The sequence below is a fragment of the Marmota monax genome, unplaced genomic scaffold, assembly GCF_021218885.2.
Source record: "Marmota monax isolate L192 unplaced genomic scaffold, Marmota_monax_Labrador192_F-V1.1 WCK01_AAM20220418_F8-fsc00036, whole genome shotgun sequence".
In the NCBI taxonomy this organism is placed as follows: Eukaryota; Metazoa; Chordata; class Mammalia; order Rodentia; family Sciuridae; genus Marmota; species Marmota monax.
In genome coordinates, this window is record NW_026694491.1 from 5,004,881 (window position 1) to 5,031,191 (window position 26,311).

At 35.3% G+C, this 26,311-nt stretch overlaps 1 protein-coding gene across 4 annotated transcripts in view; it reads left to right on the plus strand.

Moving 5' to 3' along the window:
• Positions 1-26,311, plus strand: part of Nr2c1 (nuclear receptor subfamily 2 group C member 1) — a 52,814-nt gene that overhangs the window by 2,450 nt on the left and 24,053 nt on the right. For 3 of the 4 annotated variants that reach the window (XM_046419314.2, XM_046419315.2, XM_046419313.2), the window contains exons 2-8: positions 8,579-8,652; positions 13,117-13,347; positions 19,109-19,190; positions 22,014-22,193; positions 23,369-23,516; positions 23,595-23,685; positions 25,629-25,810. In XM_046419314.2, coding sequence (XP_046275270.1) covers positions 8,599-8,652; positions 13,117-13,347; positions 19,109-19,190; positions 22,014-22,193; positions 23,369-23,516; positions 23,595-23,685; positions 25,629-25,810 — 968 coding nt within the window. In that variant the 5' untranslated portion in view covers positions 8,579-8,598. Of the gene's footprint in view, positions 1-3,493; positions 3,558-8,578; positions 8,653-13,116; positions 13,348-19,108; positions 19,191-22,013; positions 22,194-23,368; positions 23,517-23,594; positions 23,686-25,628; positions 25,811-26,311 lie in introns of all 4 variants that reach the window. The other variant, XM_058571295.1, reaches the window with a different exon arrangement.

Here is a 26,311-nt window from a genome sequence, read left to right on the forward strand (position 1 = left end):
TGAGACCCTGTGTCAAAATTAAAAGGGCTGAGAGTGGGCTGGGATTGTAGCTTAGTGGTAGAGCACTTGCCTCGCATGTGTGAGACACTGGGTTCAATCCTCAACACCACATAAAAATAAATAAATAAATAAAGATATTGTGCCCATCTACAACTAAAAAAATACATTTTTTTTTTTAAAGGTTGAGAGTAGTTAAGTGGGAGAACACTTCTAGCATTATTTTATGGCTCTGGGTTAATCCCCAGTACCACAAGAAAAGGGCAAAAAGGAAGAAGAAAGAAAAATTGGGTAAAAAAGTGTTGGAACTAAATCTCAAAGGTCAAGTTGAATTTAAATGAGGGAAGAGGAAATCAAAATGGTATATTCAGGAATAATAGAAAATAAAACTCCCTTATCTGGAGTTTTCCTTTCCATGGTTTCAGTTATATATAATCAACTCCCAAAATTTTACCTCAAGAATTCCTAAGTTGGGGTTCTTGGGCTGGTTTTTTGAAAATTATAGCACTTAAAATGGTTTGTAGTATGAATGAATGTGAACTTGGGTTTTTCTGCTGAGGAAACCTTAACTTCATCAGATTTTCAAAGGGACCTATTCCACCTCCACAAAAGAAAAGAGAGAATTGTTATTTTATATCATATTTTCAGATCTTACGACAACATACCACACAAATAAGTTTTGCATGATATATACCAAATTGAAATAGTTTTCTTCAGGATATTTCTGTCCCTTAAAAATCTGATATGCTATTTCTATATAGTATATATTTTTTATGCACTGTGTTCGATTCTCTCCCTTCTTCTTTCTATTCTAGTTGCGGTCTACTAAATTATTTTACCCATGCATAAACAGGTCACAATACAAAGATTGCAAAATAGTGCTTTGGGTGATAGTAGCCTATATTGAGTATGGGAGTGGGACTGGAAAGAATGGGGACAAGGAGCAGATGTTAGGAAAATAAATTAACCGTATCAGATACAGAAGTTGAGTCAAAAAGCAATGTTAAGTTTCCTAATCTGAATGGAAAAGGATGGCACCATCTACATCATAGGCTTTTTCTTTTTTAATCTATTTCTGTGGGAAAGATGTGAAGGTAACTGAACAAGGGATGATGTAGGTTTCTGTGCCTTCTGTTAATTAGCTCTGGAGTAGTAAAGACAGCATTCTCATGTGTTTTGCTTTTTCTCTCAGGCTGGTAAAAACACTTATCCTTCAGTAACTCATGTCTCTTCTAATAGATTACCTGGGACCTCCTCTTTTAGGTTGATCATCTTTAACACTACTCCTGTTCATTTAGGGAGCACTTTGTTAATTCAATAAAACTTTTTTTTTTTGTTTTTTTGGTACCAGGGATTGAACCCATGGGTGCTTAACCACTGAGCCACATCCGCAGTCCTTTTTATTTTTTATTTTGAGACAGGGACTCACTAAGGGCCTCTCTAAGTCACTGAAGCTGACTTCGAACTTGAGATCCTTCTGCCTCAGCTTCCCGAGCTCCTAGAACTACAGGTGTGCACCACTACACCCAACAATAAACCTTTTTTCTTTATAACTTATCCAAATTTGGGTATTCTGTTTTGCAACAGAAACAAGACTAGCTGATGATACCGTATTTTATTTATTTCTTTGTTTTCTGTTCACCCACCAATACATAAATATAACAAGGGGAAGATGTGTTTGTTTTTGTTGTTGTTTAATATTTTTTTTTAGTTGTGGATGAACCTGTATTTTTATTTATTTGTTTATTTATATGTGGTACTGTGGATTAAACCCAGTGCCTCACACATGATAGGCAAGTGCTCTGCCACTGTGCTACACCCTAGCCCTGATGTGTTTAAGATCCTCTCCTGTATCCCCATCTCCTAGAAAATTTCCTGGCCTATAAAATGTGCCCAACGAGTATTTGTTGAATGCAAGACTGTAGAATAAATTGTTGGATAATAAGTTTGAACATTTTTAAAGTTCTTGATGCGCAATGGCAAATTACTTTTCTAGGAAGGTTAAAACAGTTTAGTTTTCTACCAGCTATCTGTAAAGAATACCTGTTTTGCCTCATCTTTTGTGCTGAATTAGTCTTGGAAAGTAAGTATTGATCTACTGATTCCCTAGTATTTATGGTACTGAGAAAAGCCATTAGCAAAGACGTGGCAGTATGAAACAACATGGTTAAACTCAAGAAATTACAATAATATGTACAGCTAGAATGTGTAGTTTAACAAATGACACCTCAGATCCTTATAGATAAGGGAAATCTATGAAGAATATTAAGAGTATTGGGGATTGAACCCAGGAGTGCTATGACTAACTACATTCCCACTTCTTTTTATTTTTTGAGACAGGATCTTGCTAAGTTTCTGAGGGTCTTGAAAGTTGCCCAGGCCGGACTTGAACTTGTGACTCTCCTGCCTCAGCTTCTTGGGTTGCTGGCATTACAAGCATGCCCCACTGAGCCCAACAAGATCTATATGCCAGAGCAGTCTGGCTGCAAAGTATTCAAGTAGTAGTTAGCTGAACCATAAGAGGTTTTGAGGTCAAGAAACTTGGAGACTAGATTGGTTATAATTTGTCTATTCTTGTGGACACAAGTCATCCATGTTGATGGTAGAAAAGGGACATTATGGGCTGGGGTTTTGGTTCAGAGGTAAAGCACTTGCCTACCATGCGTGAGGCACTGGGTTCTATCCTCAGCACCACATAAAAATAAAATAAAGATAATTTAAAAAAAAGAAAAGAAAAGGGACATTATAGGCATGTACCACCTTCTGAGTAGCTGGGATCATAGATATGCTTTTTTCAGAGTGCTAGAACATCAACAGTGTCCTGGAGATCTTGATAAATTACTCATTATAACTAGCACACACACACACACACACACGAAATACATATTTTCATGTTCATTTGATTTTTTTCATTTGATTTTTTAAAAATTCTTTATTATCTTCATTAGCAATAATTTACTTAAGTTTTCCCTAGACACAATTAAAAACTGTGTCTCTGTGTTATTGAGTTCCCATTGATGAACCTCCTCATTTATTAGCTTTTCTTTGAAACTGTAGATAAAATTGGTTCTTTTCTTACTCTAACAGTAGTTTTTCCCCCATAAAGAAAATTCGGTACATCAGTATATCAGGGCAATTGGTAAGCTTTGATGTCCTTTGTTACATGAGAAAGTATAATAGAAAGGTCTTAAATATCAAGTCTTCAAGGTTTTGGGGGTGGGGGTTACTGGACATTGAACCCAAGGTCTTGCCTACATGTTCTACCACTGAGATACATACCCAGCCCCCCTTTCTTTTATTTATTTATTTATTTAATAATTTTTTAGTTGTCAATGGACCTTTATTTTATTGATTTATATGTCCTGCGTGCCTCACACATGCTAGGCAAGTGCTCTACCACTGAGCCACTACTCCCGCCCCTCTCTTTTTTTATTTTTATTTTTATTTTTTTTTAAGAGAGAGAGAATTTTTTTAATATTTATTTTTTAATTTTCAGTGGACACAACATCTTTATTTTTACGTGGTGCTGAGGATCGAACCCAGCGCTCCGCGCGTGCCAGGTGAGCATGCTACCGCTTGAGCCACATCCCCAGCCCTTATTTTTATTTTTTTTAATTAATTTTGTCCCATAGTCTTACTAAGTTGTTCAGGCTGACCTCAAATTTGTAATCCTGTGTCAGCCTCCTGGGTAGCTGGGATTATAGTCATGCACCCCTGCATCCAATCAATCTTCAAGTTTTTAGTATTGAGAATTTCAAAGCTGCCTTACCATCACTACTTATGCCCTTTAACCAATTAAGGCAGGGAGGAGTCTGGTATGTTTATCTTGGGGAAATTTCTGAGAATTCTCTAGAAACTTTGGAGATTATCTAATACAACATACCTCTTAAATTAAAGTTATTATTTACTAAAGAACTCAGAAAGCAAGAAATTAAAGGACCTTGATCTAAATGAAGCCAAAAACAATATTTAGTATTTTATTAGGGGTTTCATCCCCCATCCTCACTTCTTTTTTGAGATTTCTCTAATAGAGAAAATTGGAATAAATAGCAAATTAAGTTTTTGAGGGGCTGGGGATGTGGCTCAAGTGGTAGCACGCTCGTCTGGCATGCGTGTGGCCCGGGTTCGATCCTCAGCACCACATACCAACAAAGATGTTGTGTCTGCCAATAACTAACTAAATAAATAAATATGTTTTAAAAAAAAAAGTTTTTGAGTAGTTTAGTGATGTTCTTTTATCAGTAGTAGAAGCAAATTAAAGTGGTTGGCCATTCTGGAACTACCCAGTCCCAGTATATGAGAGTGAGCCCCAAGATGCCATGAGATAGATGATCCAGGATTTCACAGAGAACAGTCAGTTGAGGGACTTGAAGAAGGCTGATCTTAGGCTGTAGCAGGACCAGTTGCATCTGCATAGTTTGGGTCAGAAATAGGGGTGCATATATTGGTTCAAACAGAAGTGACTTCATCCAAACTGGAAATTACCTGGCCTATTCTAAGCTCTTGTCAAAGAGTCAGGAATATTCATGGTGCTAGGGACCAGTTGTAAATTTCTACATACCAGACTCTAATGGTCTTATGTATAATTTGATGGAAAACTACAGGAAAAACTGATTAAGGTTACTCTGGGGCAGTCATGAGGTTATGAGTTAGGGTGGCTGCAGTCATGTCAGGCTGAATTCATACAGTCAGTAGCATGTCTGTGCTAGTCTTCATCATTTGAGAAATGGGCCTTTCAAATATGGAAGCTGCCTATTCCAGTAACCTTTTTTCCTGGCTTACCTAGTGATTAATCCAAGACATAAGCTCATAACTTAGACTGGGCTAATCAGAATCCATTACTAGGACTTTAAAATTGAAATAAGAATACTTTTCATTTCATTGAAATAAGAATACATTTCATTCTTTACTACAAATTTGAAAATTACCAACGTAGAAGCTGACAATAGAGAAGAAGATACTTGATTGTGTCTTAAGACCCTTTTTCTACTTTTCTCCAAGGTCAGCTCTGCTTGTTAGCCTAACAATGATTATTTTGTCTCTCTCTACCAGCCCTCAATTTTTATTTTATTTATTTTATTTATTTTTTTTTGTTTTTAGTGACGCAGCCACATCAATTTTTTTTTGCATTATAATTCTTAATACACATATATACCACAATTTTTGTATCTCTGTATATAAAGTATGTTGACACCCCAATTTTTTCTTTTTATATCTTAGCACATTAGGGCTGGGATTGTGACTCAGAGGTAGAGCGCTCGCCTAGCATGTGGAAGGCCCTGGGTTTGATCCTCAACACCACATAAAAATAAATAAATAAAATAACGGTATTGTGTCCAGCTACAACTAAAAAATAAATATTTTTTTAAAAAGTCTTAGCACAGTTATAATTGAACTGATATTTGAAATTTAGGCATTCCTATTTATACACTTAAGTAAGCAAGCAATAATCATGTGTAATTCTTACATTTAGGCAAATTTTAAAGAAATACTTATTCAGTGAAAAATAAGTTACCCTCTTGGAAGTGGTCATTATATCCTTTTTTCTTCCTTTTTTTTTTTTTTTTTTCTTTTTGCAGAACTGAGGACTGAACCCTGGATAACCATTTTCTTATGTTTCCTTCTAGGTATAGTTTGTTGTTGTTGTTCTTTATGGGATATATTCATAATTATTTATGTCTCCAGATACTGGGAAATGGATAGAATTATCTAAAAATTTGGAGCTTAGTAATAGGTAGAAACTAGGAAAGATCTGAGGTATGTGGTAGAAAGTCTAGGTTGCCTTGAAAAGACTTGATAGAAATATGGATATTTTATATTACAGAGGTGAGGATTCAGGAAGAAAAGAGGAAAGCTGTAGAGAAAGTGTCTCTCATCTTGGAGATAAGTCATGACCAGATGGTTGATAGAAATGTGAACATTAAAGGTGTTTCTTGTGAAGCCTCAGATGGAAATGAGGAATATGCTGGACACTGAAGGAAAGATGATTCTTGTTATAAAGTGACAACTTGGCTGAATTGTATTCTAGTGTTTTGTGGAAGGTAGAATTTGTAAGAGGTGAACTGGGATGCATACATGAGAATATTATTAAGCAAAATATTGAAGGCACAGTCTGGTTTTTCCTTGCTGCTTATAGTAAAGTTTAAGAGGAAAGATAAACTGGAAAAGGTTTTATTTATTTGTTTCCCTACTGTACTGAGGATTGAACCCAAGGGTATTCCATCATGGAGCTTTGTCTCTAGCCCTTTTTTATTTTGAGACAAGGTGTCAGTAAATTGCCTCAGATGACCTTGAATTTATGATCTTCTCCTTTAAGCCTCTGAAGTTGGTGGGATTACAGGCATGCACCACCACACCCAGCAAAAAAGGAATTGGTGGGCTTGGAGTGTGACTCAGTGGTGGAGCGCTTGCCTCGCATGTGTGAGGCACTGGGTTCAATCCTCAGCACCTCATAAAAATAAATAAAGGTATTGTGTCCATTTACAACTAAAAATTGTTTTTTAAAAAAGGATTTGGATCTAGGAGAAAGAATATTTATTGTAGTATTGGTAATGGGAAAAGGAAGGAAGGAAGGAAGAAGAAAAAAAAGAAAACAAGTTGAAATCCACCATCAATAAAGAAATGATGGAATTAAAAAAAATGGATTTGGTAAGGAAAAGGAAATGACATCTTGAAGATTTGGAAAATTCTTAGCTTATTCCTACTGTGAAAAATATGAAAGTGGGAGCTAGAGGTATTGTTCATGGTAGAGCACTTGTCAGGTATGTATGAATCCCTGGGTTTTATACCCAGTAACTCCCCCAACCCCCAACACACAGAGATCCATAAAGCATGTTATGGAGCAATTGTCAAGATTGTGCCTGAGGATTATGGCTTAGTGGTAGAGCACTTGCCTGCAGTGCGAGGCACTGGGTTTAATCCTCAGCACTACATTAAAAAAACACATAAAATAAAGGTATAGTATTCATCTATAACTAAAAATGCTTAAAAAAAAAAAAAGGATTGTGCCTGAACAACCATCTTTCAAGAGATTGGGGGTATACGACTTATAGATCCAGCAGTCATCTCATTGAAACTGGGAATAGCATAGAAATATGATTATCCATGAAAGATCTGCAGAGGACTCTTGTCTTTGGATTCCATGAACTGCATGGGAGACCAGTAGAGTTGTTGAAATGCTACCAATCTTAGACTCAAGGGGACAGTGATGAGATGAAAAAGAAAGACTATTGGACTTCTGAGATTGCAGAACAGACTAGTATAATTATCTAGCTACAAACATTGTTGTCTTTTTATTAAAAGGGAAAAATGACACCAAGGGTGTCTCAGAGGTTGTCAAGGCTACCTACACTATCACAACAGCTCAGAAGGAACTATTCCTAGAATGCTGGGGCCAGTCTCCTCCTCTGATGGTTCCAGAGAAGTTAGGGCTACTCCTGTTCAATCTAGTAAGAGAGAGTTGAATAATCAAGCTAAATATTGAATATTGCTTTTAGCACAACTAATTAAAACTTAAGATATTCTAAGTAATTAAAAGAAAAAAGCAATTCAAGGCTGGGGCTAGGGCTCAGTGATAGATAATATGCTAGTCTGGCATGTGTGAGGCATTCATTGGTTCGATCCTCAGCACCACATAAAAATAAATAAAATAAAGGTATTATGTTCATCTACAACTGAAAAAAAAAAGATAAAAACAATTCAGATAATTTGGCAGCTAATAGTAATTCTATTTGGAGAATGTTAGTAAATATATGACAAACAATGTATAAGATAAAATCACAAAGTTTTTTGAATCTTGACTGTAAAATGTAGAGAAAATGCAAAGTTGAAGTCAAGCCATTGATGTTTCAGTCTCTCAAATTCATTTGGAGACAGTTATGCATTAAATTCAAGTTAACCTTAATTTGAAGTCAAGCCATTGATGTTTCAGTTTCTCTCTCTTTTTTTTTTCTTTCAGTTTCTCAAATTTATTTGGAGACAGGTATTAAATTCAAGTTAACCTTAATATGTATAGAAAATTGCCACTAAAGAAGAGTTGCAAAATTCTAGAGATTTTGTGTGTGTGTGTGTGTGTGTATGTGTGTGTATACACAATACCTTTTATTTATGTGGTGCTGAGGATCAAACCCAGGGTCTCTTTCACACATGCAAGACAAGTGCTCACTGCTGAGCCACAACCCCAGCCTGGGAAATTTTTTAATGTATTGAATCAACTATTAGTTTTTATAAATTTTTTTATAAAATATTGATAAAAGAACTATCAGGTTTGTTCACAGGTTTGCCTTTGTTTAAATTAATAAACTACAACTCAAAGTTCTCCTGTCTAGTCTATTTGGAAAGTAAATTGTTGGTGCTGGAATAGTTTTGTCAATAGACATTTCAGAACATGCAAAGCAGAAAGTCACCAGCTGATAAGATATTTAGCAGTTGTCAAAACAAGACCAATCTTGTCTGTTCTCTTCTACTTCCACCCACCCCAACTGAGTTACTTTTAAGCAAATCTTAAGTTTATAAATTTCCCCATAAATGTGTTTTTATGGGTATCATTGTAAAAAAAGTATGTGTCTTTTATTTTTGGCAGGTCATTTTGACAATTAGATCATGGCAACCATAGAAGAAATTGCACATCAGATTATTGAACAACAGATGGGAGAGGTACGTCTAGGTAACAGTTCATTGACTGACTCATCAAACTTTTATTATTTATGCTAAATGTATATGAAGGTACAAAGATGAATTATACCCCCAACTTTAAGATAGCTTTTCAGTCTTGTGAGAGTTAGTTGAATAATCAGTCAAAATATAGTATAAGAATATGATAGATACCTGTGTAGTGTGCTGGAGAGCACAAAAGAAAAACAACTAATGGAGAGTGTAGAGTTGGTGAGGACCTACCCAGGGGATGCATTTTGGAGGGTGCAAAATCTGAGGTCAGTCTTGATGGACCTGTAAGAATTATTCTATGTCAGTATAGACAGTATAGATGACTTTTTTTTTTTCCTTGTACTGGGAAGGAATTGAATCCAGGAATGCTCTGCCACTGAGCTGTATCTCCACCCTCTTTTATTTTTTAAATTTTGGGACAGAGTCTTACTAAGTTGCACAGGCTGGCCTTTAACTTGTAGTTCTCCTGCCTCACCCTGCTGAGTAGCTGGGATTACAGGCATGTACCACCACACCTGGCTACAAATTTATTTTTAAATGGTTTTATCCTATTCTTTAGCAAAAGGTACCTATTAAATGATGTATTTTGTGGCGGTTATTTTGGCTCATTATTCCCACAGTCAAATATGGGTTTGTTTTTTTTAATTCTAATTTGTTATATATGACAGCAGAATGCAATTCAGTTTATATTACACAAATAGAGCACAATTTTTCATGTCTCTGGTTGTATACAAGGTAGAGTCACAACATTCATGTTTTCATACATGTACTTTGGGTAATGATGTCGAACTCATTACCCTATCTTTTCTACCCCCATGCCCCCTCCTCCTTTTTTCCCCTTTACCCTATCTAAAGTTTTGTTGTTGTTTTTGTTGTTGTTTTGCGTGTATGCGGTGCTGGGGATTGCCTTGTGCATATGAGGCAAGCACTCTACCAACTGAGCTATATCCCCAGCCCTCTAATGTTGTTTTTTAAGTAACAAGAATAATATTAGCATTTCAGACCTCAGAAACATGCTTCAGAAAGCAGTCTCTAACTTACTCTTACCCCCGCCCTGACCCCTTCACTACTCATGTCCTCCCTTTAGGAGGGAAATCAACCTGCTAACCCGAGGTACCCAAGAAAACCCAGTCTCAGTCTAAGCCTATAAGATGAGTCAGGGTAATTTATTTTGTCCCCAATTAACATAAAATCCAAAAATAACCAAGTTATAGCCAACTGTGATAACACTTATCTTTAATAATACCTAGTTTAAGGTTTTAAAATTTAAGGGTAGATTGTGTTAGAAAGATAAAGTAAATATATCCATAATTCCACAAAAATTACACCATAACCATATTTCAGTACGGTATAATACTGGTGGCATTGGTAAGATTCAATGTCCTTATATAAATTTTTTAATATTGATAATGAAATTGATTAAAAATTAAGTTGAAGCCTCCTTAGGATATCCTACCTGTAAAAAATGACTGGCCTGAGGAGATATTAAATCTAATCAGTTGATTTTTATAAATTGATCAACGCAAGTTCATTACAAGGTACAAATAATAATTGACTAGTACAAAAATTTAAATGTTTATAATGACATAAGACAAATTAGTTTCTTTTTATTTCTCCCGACCCCACACTGGCTTCTCCATATTATAGATGTATTTTTGTTAATACTAGTGCTATATCTGTTCTACGAATGCTGCAACGTACGCAGATACCCTGACAGATAATGATTGTTTTGCTATAAGGGATCCATGTTCAGAAATTGGAGAATGGCCTGTGGTAGGATATGTTTTTAGGTTTTATTCAGAGTACATGGCTCATTACTCCCATGGGTTTTGTAACACTTTAGGCTTCATGTAAGCCTCAGAAAACAAAGTCTCATTCTGTGACTTTCTTCTACCCTCCTTTTGCCTACTCTTTTTTTTGTTTTTTTTATTCCCCAATGCAAGCCATAGAAATAAATCTGTTTTGCAGCTGGCATAAAAAAAAAGTTTCCTGATGTCAAGACCCTAATTACAGAAGGGGTCCTGCACCATACCCCCAAGAAAAGAATGCTCTTTTGAAAACCCAAAAACCTTGCTGGGTTTCCCCACTCATTCTGTTAGTATTAGATAATACCCTTTTTGTCCAATCATATTTTGACATGATTATGTCATGCTTGTACAATGAAGTCTCTATAAAACTCCAAAAGATAGAACTGGGGTTGTGGCTCAGTGGTAGAACACTCGTCTGGCATGTGTGAGACACTGGTCCATCCTCAGCACCACATAAAAATAAATAAATAAAATTAAGGTATTGTATCCATCTACAACTAAAAAAAAAGTTGTTGGTTTTTTTTTTTTTTTTTTTTAAATAAAGAAAAGCTTAACATATAGAGCCTCACAAAATGGCAAACAAAAACTCAACTTCACATGCCAGAAGAATGTTTCATCCCAGCTCTATGGGGACAAAAGCTCCTTCATTCAGGACCTTTCTATACTTCACCTTTTGTATCTCTTTCTTATTCCTGTCCTCTAAAACATTCTTTATGATAAACTGATAAACATGTTTCCCTGAGTTTTACAAGCTGTTGTACAAATTAATCAAACCTAAAGAGGTTATAAAAACCCAAACTTATACTCCCTGCCAGAAATTACAGAGGATGCCCAGACATGAGGTTTTCAAGTTCAAGGCCAACCTGGATAACTTGGTGAGAAATAAAACTTTTGTCTCAAAAAAAGAGGTTTCTTTTGGAGCGGGGGTGGGGTGGAGTGGGGTGGAGAGCTTGGGTTGTAACTCATTGATAGAGCACTTGCCTAGCATGAGGCCTTGGAATCAATGCCCAGTACTAGAGGGGGAAGAGTACCTAGACTTCTAACTAGATCTAAAATGGGAATAGTGTTAGATGAAGACTGAAGCCTCAACCTGTGGGATCTAACCCTATTTCAGGGTAGATTGTGTTAGAATTAAAATAAATTAGAAGACCCCCAGTTGATGTCTACTGCAAAACTGCCTACTTGCTAGTGGGGAAAAATCCTCTCATCTTTTCAGGTCACAAGTCTTCTATGTTGATAGTGATATAAGAATTTTTCAAAAATCCCTCAAATACTGCTTTTCCTAGACACACAGTACCATCATCCAGATGTTCTCAAAGTATCATCTAGGGACCTTTTCACAAAGGCAGCAGGGTCAAAACTGTTCTCATAATAGTACTAAAATATTATTTATCTTATCTTTATTGTTCTTTCACAAATATACAGTAGAAGTTTTTAGAAGCTACATGATGTGATAGTATCCTGTGATGAAATGTGTCAACATTTGTAATATGTATATTATTCACTGAACCAGTGTTTTGCAAGTGAACAATGCAATGCATAATGTTACAAAATCGTGCATGCATAAAGGATCCATTCAAATTGTAGAATAGACCAGTGGATTTTACGATATTACAGTGAACCTCTGAGAAGTCAGCCCTTGTCAGGTTTTGGTGTTATATCAAAGAACAGGTTCCAGGCTGGAATTGTAGCTAAATGGTAGAGTCCTTGCCTCTATGAGACACTGGGTTTGATCCTCAGCATCACATAAAAATAAATAAAAAATAGTTTAAAAAAAAAAAAAAAAACTTTAAACAAACAGAAAAACAGTATCCACAGTTTGAGAAGGCTATAAAAATACCATGCTCCACTTATATACTGAATGTAAGACTGTGCTTGCTTTATATATTTAATCCAAACAACATATTTCAACAGACTGAATGAAGAGGCAGACATGAAATTCCAAGTTCTACTAACCAGACATAAAGAATTTGCAAAACGGGGCTGGGGATGTGGCTCAAGCGGTAGCGCGCTGGCCTGGCGTGCGTGCAGCCCGGGTTGGATCCTCAGCACCACATACAAACAAAGATGTTGTGTCCGCTGAAAACTAAAAAAAATAAATATATAAAAAAAAATTAAAAAAAAAAAGAATTTGCAAAAAATGTAAAATAGTGCTATTCTCTCTGTTAAATACTGTTTGGAATATAAACTTATTTTTCATAAAAATCTGAGCTGTTGCCCAGATCTCACCTTATCTTGCTTTGTTTTTCTTCATAGTAATACCTACAATATTATTATTTTTTTATATCTTTTTACACTGAAGTAAAAGCTTTATGAGGGCAGAGATTTTTGTTTCATTCCCTGCTATATCCCCCCAGAATTCAGAACAACAAATGTATGGTTGTCTAAATTAAGGTGGGAAAGAAGAGGGAAAAAGGAATCAATATAAGGTCAAATAATTTACTGTCATACCAAAACAATAAGGTCAAATGATTTACTATCATACCTTTATCTGTTTGTTTCCATAGGGTAAAATGGAAGTAGAATTGCTAGTTTAAAAGGTTTATAGTGGTAGCTTTTCTAGCTTTGAGAATATAAGAAAATTGTATCACTAAGAAAAACAAAATATTATGCTGAATCGATTATTAATTTAACCTGATTGTGTTAGATTGTTACAGAGCAGCAAACTGGGCAAAAAATCCAGATTGTGACAGCACTTGATCATAATACACAAGGCAAGCAGTTCATTCTGACAAATCACGATAGTTCTACTCCAAGCAAGGTCATTCTGGCCAGACAAGATTCCACTCCAGGAAAAGTTTTCCTCACAACTCCAGATGCAGCTGGTGTTAACCAGTTATTTTTTACAACTCCTGATCTGTCTGCACCACATCTCCAGGTAAATAACTGTAGAAGTATCTCCCTTTTACACTTATAAAAAGTTAAAAAGCTTAAATTAAAGTCCTGCCATAAAGACTTCAAATATATGCATATTATGTAGAGTATAATATTGTGTAAATTGTGTTCGGAGTGTCTGTGGTGACTGCTTTTTCCTGTGGGCCATTGTACTTTCACTCATAACCCTCCCTCACACCCAGATATTTTGGGCAGTTCTTAGTTATATCCAGAAGATCCATTCTAGCTAGTTTGGCTAGGGAGCAATTTAATAATGAATACAGTTCTAGGTCAGGTTTCTAAGAATAACTATTAGAGCATGCTACAAAATTTGGTTCTGAGAGTCCCCTCCAACTTCTGAGGTTCAAAGTAGACACTGTCAAATTCAGAAACAACTTTTATAGCTGTGGTGTCTGGAACCAGGCTTCTGTGGTACTCATAGCAAGCTGCCAGATCAAGAACTAGGAAGTGTTGCTGCTGGTTTCAGCATTGTTCCTACTTTCTTGTCAACCACACCTTCATTGACATAACAAGCAGTCCATGAATTGTCTGCTTTTACTCTCACACCTTTATCTGTTTGTTTCTATAGAGGATAGAATATCACAGAAGTAGAATTGATAGTTTAAAAGGTTTATAGTGGTGGCTTTAACTTTGACGATTTCTTACTTGTTTTTGATGGCCTTGACAGTTTTGAGGTGGGTATAGTTTTGTGTGGAAAAGATCATGGGAGTTAAATGCCAGTTCATCATTTATCAAAAGTACTTACTGCTGGGAGCGGTGGCACATGCCTATAATCCCAGCAGCTCAGGAGGCTGAGGCAGGAGGATCTTGAGTTCAAAACCAGACTTGGCAACTCATTGAGGCCCTAAGCAACTCAGTGAGACCCTGTCTCTAAATAAAACGTAAAAAAGGGCTGGGGATGTGGCTCAATGGGTAAGCACACTGAGTTCAATCCCCAGTACCAAAAAAAAAAAAGTATTTGTTGTCAATGTAATATGGATGGTGAGGTAAATTTGATCACCTGGCTGAAGTGCTGTTATGTCATGTTTCTTCATTGTAAAGTTACTGCTTTTTAAAAAAAAAATTGGGCTTGGGGATGTGGCTCAAGCGGTAGGGCGCTGGCCTGGCATGCGTGCGGACAGGGTTCAATCCTCAGCACCACATACAAACAAAGATGTTGTGTCCGCCGAAAACTAAAAAAAATAAATATTAAAAATTTTTAAAAATCTCTATTTTTAAAATAAAGATCATATTGGAACTTGCCTACTTTATGGATTCTCTCTGAGGAAAATAAAAGAGAAACAGATATAGGTTGCAGTTCCCCTAGACTGAGAAGATTTGATTCAAATATGAGCAGTCCTTTTGACTTCTTTGTATTAAAAATAATAGCCTCTAAAAATAAGCACCATTTGTGATCAGTATGCCATTAAGGAAGTGTGATACTTGTCATAGGTCCTTTCAGAGGACATCTACTATCAGAAATTTTTGTTCACTTGTTATTACTTTTTTCTTTTTCTTTGATGGGGTCTCACTGTGTTGCTTAAGCGGGCCTCCAGCTCCTGATCCTTCTGTCTCAGCCTTCTTAGTAGCTGGCATCACAAGCATACACCACCATGCTTGGTGTTGAATTTTTTAAAGTACTTATTAAAGACTGATTTTTGAGGTGATATAGAAAGAAATAATACCTTATATTACATAGTAAGGGACAGTCATTTTAAGAATCATTTAAAGTTTAAAGTTTACCATTTAAAGTTTTTTTATCCTCCATTTAAAGTTGTCAAAATGAAAATTATTCATGAAGACATTCACACTCCTAAATGGAGAGAAAAAGGTGGGGATTACAGGGGTTTTCAAGTAGCAAGAGAAAGTGTTTAAATGCTATATCATTGTTTTGGGACCACATTGATGATTTGTTAGTATTTCAAAACTTTGGAAAAAAAAAATATGAAAGTTGGAAGATAACCCTAAAACAGAAGAAACTATTGTTCCTTTGCTAGCTTCACATTCCTCCTGTTTACTGATGAGCTCTTTATATAATTTAAAAGGCCTGGTAATTTGCCCAAGACCATCCCACCGAATTTCACTTCTAGTCAGTTAGGAGCTACTGTTCATCAGACCAGAGCCCATGATCTCAACCTGCACATGTCCCCAGTCATACCTCATTAGTACAAAGTCTGAATTTTGTATGTTGATCATATTTTCAAAGTTATGATTAATTATATCATCAAAATTTATTTATAATAACCCATTTCCCCTCAAAAAGTTCAGGACTTTTTATGCTCTTAAAAGTTTTTGTCAGGCCATTCCATATGGAAAGTTTCTAAGCTCTTTTTTTTTTTTTTTTAAGAGAGGGAGAGAGAGAATTTTAACATTTATTTTTTAGTATTTGGCGGACACAACATCTTTGTATGTGGTGCTGAGGATCGAACCCGGGTCACACGCATGCCAGGCGAGCGTGCTATCGCTTGAGCCATATCCCCAGCCCAGTTTCTAAGCTCTTCAAAGACATGTCATGGGGGCTGGAATTTTGGCTTAGTGGTAGAGAGCTTGCCTAGCATGTGTGAGGCACTGGGTTTGATTCTCAGCACCACATACAAATAAAATAAAGGTCCATTGACAACTAAAAAATATTAAAACAAAACAAACAAAAAAGACATGTCATGATAGGATTAGTAACTGCTGCAATGATTTTTTTGTTTTTCTGTTGTGTTGTTCTTAGTTACACATGACAGTAGAATGTATTTTGACATACTGTATGTACATATATATACATGGAGTATAACTTCCCATTCTTGTGGTTGTACAGAATATGGAGTCACCCTGGTCGTATATTCATTTATGAACATAGGAAAGTTATGTCCAGTTTCATTCTACTGTCCTTACTCTTCTCACTCACCCCTGCTTCCCTTCATTTTCCTTTGTCTAATCCAAAGAATTTATGTCCCTCCCCCACCCCCATTGTGTGTTAGCATCTGCATATCAGAGAGAACATTCAGCCTTTGGTTTTTTGGGATTGGCTTATTTCACTTAGCATGATAGTCTCCAGTTCCATCCATTTGCCAGCAAATGCCAGAATTCCATTCTTCTTTATAACTGAGTAATATTATATTGTGTATATTTACCACTTTTTTTTTTTTAATCCATTTATATGTTGAAGAGCACATAGGTTAGTTCCATAGCTTAGCTGTCATGGATTGAGCTGCTATAAACATTTATGTCTGCCATAATAATTTGACATTCTATATGAATAATATTAGTACCCCATCTCTCACCCTGCACAAAACTCAGCTCAAAGTGGACCGAGGACCTAGGCATTAGTCCAGAGACCCTGCACCTACTAGAAGAAGTGGTAGGCCCAAATCTCCATCATGATGGCTTAGGAACCAAATTCCTCAATAAGACTCCTAAAGCACAAGAAGTAAAATCAAGAATCAATAAATGGGATTGTATCAAACTAAAAAGCTTCTTCACAGTAAAGGGAAATAATCAAGAACATGAAGAGAGAGCCTGAAGAATGGGAAAAAAATCTTATGCACTTGCACCTCAGAGCATTACTCTCCAGGATATATAAAGAACTCAAAAAACTTAACACCAAAAAGCAAACAACCCAATCAATAAGTGGGCAAAGGCTGGGACTGGGAATGTGGCTCAGAGGTAGAGTGCCCGCCTAGCACGGGTGGGACCTGGGTTCCGTTCTCAGCACCACATAAAAATAAAGGCATTGTGTTGTGTCCATCTATACCCCTCCCTCCCTCCCTCCCTCCCTCTCTCTCCCCCACTTTATTTTTTATTTTTTTTAGAGAGGGAATTTTTTTTTTTAATTTTTTTTTTTTTTAGTTTTCGGCGGACACAATATCTTTGTTTGTATGTGGTGTTGAGGATCGAACTCGGGCCGCACACATGCCAGGCGAGCGCGCTACCGCTTGAGCCACATCCCCAGCCCTCTCCCCCACTTTAAAAAAATTTTTTTAGGGGCTGGGATTGTGGCTCAGTGGTAGAATGTTCGCCTAACATGTGTGAGGCCGTGGGTTTGATCCTCAGCACCACATTAAAAGTAAACAAATAAAATAAAGATATTGTGTCCAACGACAACTAAAAACATAATTTAAAAAAAAATTTTAAAGATAATTAAAAATAAAAAATAAATGGGCAAAGGAACTGAACGGACACTTCACAGAAGAAGAAATACAGATGGTCAAGAAATATATGAAAAAATATTCAACGTCATTAGCAATTAGAGAAATGAAAATTAAAACTACACTGAGAATTTATCTCCAGTCAAAATCACAGTTATTGGGCTGGGGATATTGCTCAGTTGGTAGAGTGCTTGCCTCACATGCACAAGGCCATGAGTTCAATCCCCAGTACCACAAAAAAAAAAAAAAATCACAGTTATCAAGAATACAAGTTACAATAAATGTTGGTGTGGATGTGGGGAAAAAGTGCACTCATACCTTACTACTGGGACTGCAAATTTATAAAACTACTCTGTAAAGCAGTATAGAGAGTCCTCAGAAAACCTGGAACGGAACCATCATTTGACCTAGTTATCCCACTCCTCAGCATATGCCGAAAGGACTAAAATCAGCATACTACAGTGACACAGCCATGTCAATATTCATAGCAGCTCAGTTCACAATAGCTAAGTTATAGAACCAACCTAGGTGCCTTCAATAGAAGAACTGATAAAGAAAATGTCGTATGTACACACAACGGAATATTACTCAGTCATACAGAATGAAATTATGGCATTTGCCATTGAATGGATGGAACTGGAGGCTATCATGTTAAAGTGAAATAAACCAGTCCCAAAAAACCAAAGGTCAGTGTTAACTCACAATGGGGAAGGATCACATTGGGAGGGTGTGGAGGGAGAAGTGGAGGTTCACAGGATTGGGACTAGATAGAGGAAGGGTGTGGAGATGGGGATGGGAAAGATAGTGGAAAGAATTGGATGTAACTTTTCTATGTTCATGTATGAATATATGATCAGTGTAATTCTACATCCTGTACAACCACAGAATGGAAAGTTGTCCTCGACGTATGTAAGATATATCAAAGTACATTCAAGCCAAGTGCAGTGGCACACACCTGTAATCTCAGTGGATCAGGAGACTGAGACAGGAGAATCACTAGTTCAAAGCCAGCCTCCGCAGAAGCAAGGTGCTAAGCAACTCAGTGAGACCCTGTCTCTAAATAAAATACAAAATAGGGCTGGGAATGTGGTTCAGTTCAGTGCCCTTGAGTTCAATCCCAAATACCCAAACCAAAAAAAAAAAAAAATCTATTGTCATGTATAACTAAAAAGAACAAATAAAAATAACTTTGAAATAGTATGTTTATGGTTAAAATGCATTTAGAAAAAAAATGTATGTAGCTGGGTATAGAGGTATATACCTGGAATCTCTGGTACTCAGGAGTTTGAGACAGAAGGGTCTCAAGCTCAAGGTTAGCCTGGGCAACATAGTAAAACCCTTGTCTCAAAACAAGAAAACCAACATCAAAAAGATATTAATGTAATTGTGTGTTGAATTTGATTTTTTAATGGAGTTGTTATGGAACACATTGAAAAGATATTCTTGCTGTCCTTGTTTTTTATAATAGTTGAAATTTTCACCTATATATAAGACGAGTTTAATTGATTTGAGTTCACAGTTTAAGATTAACTTAAGATAAAGTAAAAAGACTGAATATTCTTTAATTTTTTTTAACAGAATGAGATTGTTACCGAGTAATAACATTTTTCTTTTCTCTCTTTTTTTAAGCTCTTAACAGATAATTCTTCCCCAGACCAGGGACCAAATAAGGTTTTTGATCTTTGTGTAGTATGTGGAGACAAAGCTTCAGGTAACATTAAAAATTACCTATATGTATTGTTTTGTTAAAATACATACTATCTTCTAAAAATAAAAACAAAAATAGTTCTGGGTATGTGACCCAGTGTTACAGTGCTTGCCTAGCATGTGTGAGGCCCTGAATTCATCCCCAGCACTGCAAAAAAGAAAAAGAAATGTGTCATTTTTATAGTGACATATGACTTTATGTGATTATTCCCCCACTATTGGTGATTGAACCTAGGGTTTCCCACATACCAGACGAACACTCTACCACTGAGTTACATCCTCAGTCCTTTTTAAATTTTATTTTGAGACAGAGTCTCACAGAGTTGCCAAGGCTGGCTTTAAACTTGTGATCCTCCTCTCTCAGCCTCTCGGGTAGCTGGTATTATAGGTATGCACCACTGCACCCTGCTCAAAATGTAGCTAATTTTTCCCCAGAGCTTTTCTTTCACCTTCTACTTCAGTGCAGTTTGATTTGTAGTGATATCAAATGATTATTTCAATGAATCATGGAAAGTTTCACTTTAAGTGTACACGTAGACATTTTTGAAAGTTAAAATTGGAGGATTTGTCAAAGGAATCACTTTATTATTTTTTGTCAGTGTATTATTTTAAAATAAGATGTGATTTTTAGTAATATATTACGTCAGTTGTCAACTTCTGGGAATACAAAGTAATTTGAATTATTGAAGTGAAAAAAGTTTTGGGGAATCTTTATTCGGTGTTCTGTGTAACTGAGAAGATTGTTCTCAAAGCTTATTACTGGTACTTGGAGTTAAGTCACTTTCATTCTGATCATTATTATTTCATGCCAGAAATATACTCATATCTGCTCATACATATTCACAGATGCCAGTGGTATACAATTCAAGAGTTTTAAGTTTGTTACTCTTTTCTAAAACTTCTTTATGAAAATCTCCATTAGAACTTTTCCCAGAGTATGTTCAGTTTGTTAGTAAGTATGCAAAAGAAATTATCACGGGATAATCAAAATGTAACAGATTTCTTCAGAAATTTCAAAAGTGAAACTTATGAGTAGAGATGATTATATTTCAAATACTAGACTACATTTCATCTTCCTTTCTGGTGTATATTGTATTCAGATTAAAGTATATAATAAAATAGTTAATTAAGTGATCTTATAAATGAAAACTTTCGGGTTGGGGATGTGGCTCAGCGGTAGAGCACTTGCCTAGCATGTTCAGGCCCTGGGTTCTATCCTCAGCACCACATAAAAAATAATAAAGGTATTTTGTCCAACTACAACTAAAAAATAAATATTAAAAAAAAAAAAGAAAAACTTTGTATGTTAGAAAAGGGGATTATGTTTTGAGTCACACCCCCCCCCCCATATCAAAGAAGACATTCGGCATTTGTTTTTTAGGGATTGGCTAACTTCACTTAGCATAATCTGCTCTAATGCCATCTATTTCCTTGCAAATGCCATGATTTTGTTATTTTTTAGTGCTGAGTAATATTCCATTGTGTATAAATGCCACATTTTTTTTTTTATCTATTCATCTATTGAAGGGCATCTAGGTTGGTTCCACAGTCTAGCTATTGTGAATTGTGCTACTATGAACATTGATTAGCTGTGTCCCTGTAGTATGCTCTTTCTAGGTCTTTTGGGTATAGTCCGAGAAGGGGAATAGCTGGGTCAAATGGTGGTTCCATTCCCAGCTTTCAGAGAAATCTCCATACTGCTTTCCAAATTGGCTGCACCAATTTGCAGTCCCACCAGCAATGTACAAGTGTACCTTTTTCCCCACATCCTCGCCAGCACTTGTTATTGTTTGACTTCATAATGGCTGCCATTCTTACTGGAGGGAGATGGTATCTTAGAGTGGTTTTAATTTGCATTTCTCTGATTGCTAGAGATGGTGAGCATTTTTTCGTGTAATTGCTGATTGATTTTATATCCTCCTCTGAGAAGTGTCTGTTCAGATCCTTGGCCCATTTGTTGATTGGGTTATTTGTTTTCTTGTTGTTTAATTTTTGAGTTCTTTGTATACTCTGGAGATTAGAGCTCTATCTGAAGTGTGAGGGGTAAAAATTTGTTCCTAGGATGTAGGCTCCCTATTTACCTCACTTATTATTTCTCTTGCTGAGAAAAAACTTTTTAGTTTGAATACGTCCCATTTGTTGATTCTTGATTTTAACTCTTGTGCTATAGGTGTCCTATTAAGGAATTTAAAGAAGATTACCACTAAACAGGGAAGAGAGGTGGGAGGGAATGGGAGAACGGAATTGCATGGAAAATGGAAGGAGACCCTCATCACTATATAAAATTACATATATGATGGTGTGAGGAGGAAGAAAAAAAAGAGAAATGTGTCACAGTAGATTGGGTAGAGGGAGGGGAGGGGAGGGGAGGGGGGATAGGGAGGGCAGCACAATACAACAGACACTAGTATTGCTGTACATATAAACGTGGCTGTATAACCAATGTGATCCTGCAATCTGTACACGTGGAAAAATAAGAATTTATACCCCATTTGAATCAAATGTATGATATGTCAAGATCATTGTATTGTCTTGAGCAACTAATAAAAAAAAAAAAGAAAAGGGGATTATAGATGATTGCTCTTTCCCAAATTTTCTTTAACATTGTTGAGCTTACATTATAAAATTAAAATTTTCATATTTTTTATAATTTATCACAAAGTATAATTATTTCATTCTGTTTAATAGTTCCTAAAAAAAGTTTTGCATGTCAGAATCAATAATCTTAGTTTTATCAAATTTATTATTTAAAAGGAAGAAATGCGTTTATTTCATTTCTGTTCTTAAAATATGTGACTTTTATGTTGTCTTAACATTTTATCTCTAGGGCGTCATTATGGAGCAGTAACTTGTGAAGGCTGCAAAGGATTTTTTAAAAGAAGCATCCGAAAAAACTTAGTATATTCATGTCGAGGATCAAAGGACTGTATTATCAATAAACACCATCGAAACCGCTGTCAATACTGCAGGTTACAGAGATGTATTGCGTTTGGAATGAAACAAGACTGTATGTATTAGCTTTAAAGGAGAAAATACTTTTAAGAATTCCAGGAAACTAGAATTATATTCAAATTAACACATTAAAAATGTCAAATATATATACCTTTTCATTTCAGTTTTCCAACTCGGAATATAAGAATATGTACATATGTGTATTATTCAACAAACATTTTTTGACTGTTAATATATCTAGTATATATTTGTAATTTGAAGTTGGCACCCAAAAAAATATGACTAACTAGATTCGAGTTTACTTTTTTTTTTCCCCCTAACAGTGCCTGGGGATCAGACCCAAAACCTCACATGTGCTAGGCAAGCACTTTACCTCTCTAAGCTATAAACCCCAGTTTGCTTTTTGATTAAACTACTAAAAAGTGACTTAATAAGATAATGATAATGGCTAATAAAAGCTCTCAGAATACAAATACTACACTTAGCATATATATTAATTTCCTCTCAGGGCAGTTCTCTACAGAAGATACTATTGTTATCCATTTTACATTTTACTAGACAGATGTTGAAAAACTTATCCAAGGTATACAACTAATAAGGAGCACAACTTGGCTTTGAATGCTGGCAATTGTTTTTTAATTTTTTTGAATGCTGGCAATTTGTCTGCCAGAAAATGTACAGTTTACAACCATACTACTTTATCTAGTAAGTAATATGAAATAAAATTCTTATAAGTACTATGTATACCTACGTGAATTTAATATATGTTACAGTATATATATTATAAATAAAGACCAGACAGTTGAAATATTTGTAAAAAAAAAAAAAAAAGTCTCCTTGCCCTTAGCTTAAAAAAGATCCATCTTAGACTTTTCTGTGTTTATTAGTATAATTTTTAATTGGTCACATTTTATTTCATTTTTTTGTTTAAACTCATAGATACATGAGGGATTCATAACTTTGTGTCAGTGAGCTTTTAAAAAATAAAAATTCCTCCGTATTTCTACCACAGGAGTGGAGGAGAGACAGGAAACTGAGAGATGCAACTGGTTTATTTTACAAATATGAAGCAATTTTTAAAAATTTGCTTGTATTTTAAGTATTGATGGTTATCTGTCGAATTCAGTGTAGTGGCCTTGTCTTCCATTATTAGCAGGATTGTTGACCTAGAGCTTACATTTATAGTAGGCATGAATTCTGTATTATGATATAATCAATCCGTTTTTATAGCTGTTCAGTGTGAAAGAAAACCCATTGAAGTATCCCGAGAAAAATCTTCTAACTGTGCTGCTTCAACAGAGAAAATCTATATCCGAAAAGACCTTCGAAGCCCATTAGCTGCAACTCCAACTTTTGTAACAGATAGTGAAACTGCAAGGTATAGTAAAACAAACATTAAGTAGTTAGTTTTTTTGTTTTTCCCAGTGATACTGAGACATAAACTTATTTGTTACAGGTCAACAGGACTGTTGGATTCAGGAATGTTTGTGAATATTCATCAGTCTGGAATAAAAACTGAGTCAACTGTGCTGATGACACCAGATAAGGTGTGTTTAGGGCAATTTAAAGCTAAATTTTTAAAATATAATAATTCCTTTAAGAAAGGAAGAGAACTAACTTTTGTTTAATTACTATCTGCCCAGACACTGTGCTTTACTATTTGTCTTTGTATTAAGTGGTTATAACAATGTTGTATATTAAGTTTCTCTTACAAACAGGCCCAAAGGACTCAGATTGTAACTGAGAAGAGAGTATGCTATGCCCAGGCTTCAATCACCAGCACAAAAACTTGAGAATCTAGCTGTATAAGTTGTTTCATGGAAAGAGAATACATGTGTCTTTAAGTTTTAGCTGAAAATTATAATACTTAAAAGTTACAACTGTTTACTCATATATAAGAAGGCTGTTTGGAGCAGTGGCTGCAAGCATGGAGTACAGTCATATAGACTTGACTTCCTGTCCCGCCTCTGCTTTTTACTGCCTGATTTTAAAGGATCATTCTTTTGTTGATGATAGAGGGATGGTGATTCCTGTCTGACAGGGTTGTTATGAAGATTAAGTAAAATACACATGGAAGTAGTAGTCATGTAATTGATATTTATTAAATAATTACCTGCCTACTGATTAATTTGAGGAGAGCACAGAAATTGTTTGTTTTGCTATACGTTCACCAAAATCAACTTCATTCACATAGAGAATCAATAGAACAAATGAAACAACAGAAACACAGTTATTATTTTAGGATTAAGAACAGTATGAGGGGCCTGGGGTTGTGGCTCAGTGGTAGAGCGCTTGCTTCACATGTGTGAGATCCTGGGTTTGATCCTCAGCACCACATAAAAATAAATCAGTGAAATAAAGGCATGTGTCCAACTAAAATATAAATATTTAAAAAAAAAAAAAAAGAACAGTATGAGGGGCTGGGATTGTAGCTCACCTACCGTGTGTGAGGCCCTGAGTTCCATCCACAGCACCACATAAAAATAAATAAATAAAATAAAGATATTGTGTCCAACTACAACTAAAAAATAAATATTAAAAACAGTATGAATAAAAACCATAAAGCAAAGTACTAATTGAAAAAATATTATTAAAGGATCTTGCCAGTAGGCCATAGAAGGAGGTTTGGAAGTCCTCTCATTAGGTTTGATGGGATAATTTGAGCATTAAAGAAAGAATGTAACAAGAGGCTGGGGTTGTGGTTCAGCGGTAGAGTGCTCATCTAGCATGTGCGAGGCACTGGGTTTGATCCTCAGCACCACACAAAAATAAATAAAAAGGTATTATGTTCAACTACAACTAATAGATTTTTTTAAAAAATAATGTAACAAATTCAGATATCTAAAAATGTATTAATTGAAAATGATACGCAGGGGCTGGGGTCGTGGCTCAGTGGTAGAGCACTTGCCTAGCAAGTGTGAGGTACTGCGTTCAATCCTCAGCACCACATAAAAAAATAAAATAAAGATATTGTGTCCATCTACAACTAAAAAAATATTTAAAAAGCAAATGATACTCAGGAAAATCTGTCACCATTAGAAGTTGCTAAGGTATCAATTCATTGCTCTGAAAAATTGATGAAGGAAGAAAATGAAGCACTTAGTTATATTTACTAAGTGAAGAGTTAAGGAAAAAAATGTTTCTAATGAATTACAGCTAATGCATACAGGATATACTCTATAGTTGTTAGCAAACATAAAAAATGAAGTCAAATGGGGGAAAGTATATTGTGTAAGAAAAAGCCAACATCTTAACCCTGTATAAAGATTGTTCAACTCCAATAAAAAAAGAACATGGGATTGGGTGATTTTTTTTTTTTTTTAAAGGGAGTGGGGGTGTTTGAACCCAGAGGCTTAATCATGCCAGGCAAGCATTCATTTATCTTAGTGCACTTATAGCATTTTGTAATCTAGAATTGGACATTCAGATTTTAAAATAAATTGATGCCAATTTGCAGAATTTAATACTTTTTTTTTTTTTTTTTTTTTAGGCTGAATCATGTCAGGGAGATTTAAGTACATTGGCCAGTGTGGTTACCTCATTAGCAAATCTTGGAAAAACTAAAGATCTTTCTCAAAATAGTAATGAAATATCTATGATGGAAAGTTTAGGCAATGGTGATTCATCTTTGTGTGACTTTCAAGAAACACAGAGCAATGGTGATGTTTCAAGGTAAGTGTCTTTTTAAATGTTTTAGCATTTACTGGTATATGTTTGTTTTAAACACTGTTGATTAAAGTTTCTATTAGACTTAGAAAATTTAAAGTGTAGTAAGTTTTAACTGAAAAACTGCATTTAATATAAAATGTTGAGCAAATTACATTCTAAATAATAAGCAATAAGTGAATAAGATTAGAATGTATTTGTAAAATTTAGGAATATTTTCCCTCTTGAGTAGTAATTTGCATCTGATATTTTAATTGCTAGATTTTATCTTCTGTTTATGTAAGCACAAAATATTTTCTTTCTAAACAGTCTTATTGATTCCACATACAATAATTTTTATTGATAAAAATAAATGTAAAAGACACCCAGTTGAATGAACTACACTTGAGGAAAATAATGCAGAATTCTGTTTTTTATTCTGTCAGTGTTAACGCTTAGGATTTAGAAACCAAATGTCTTCAAACTTTTCTTGTAGTTCTGTCACCTAAAATATTAAATATTGTTCTG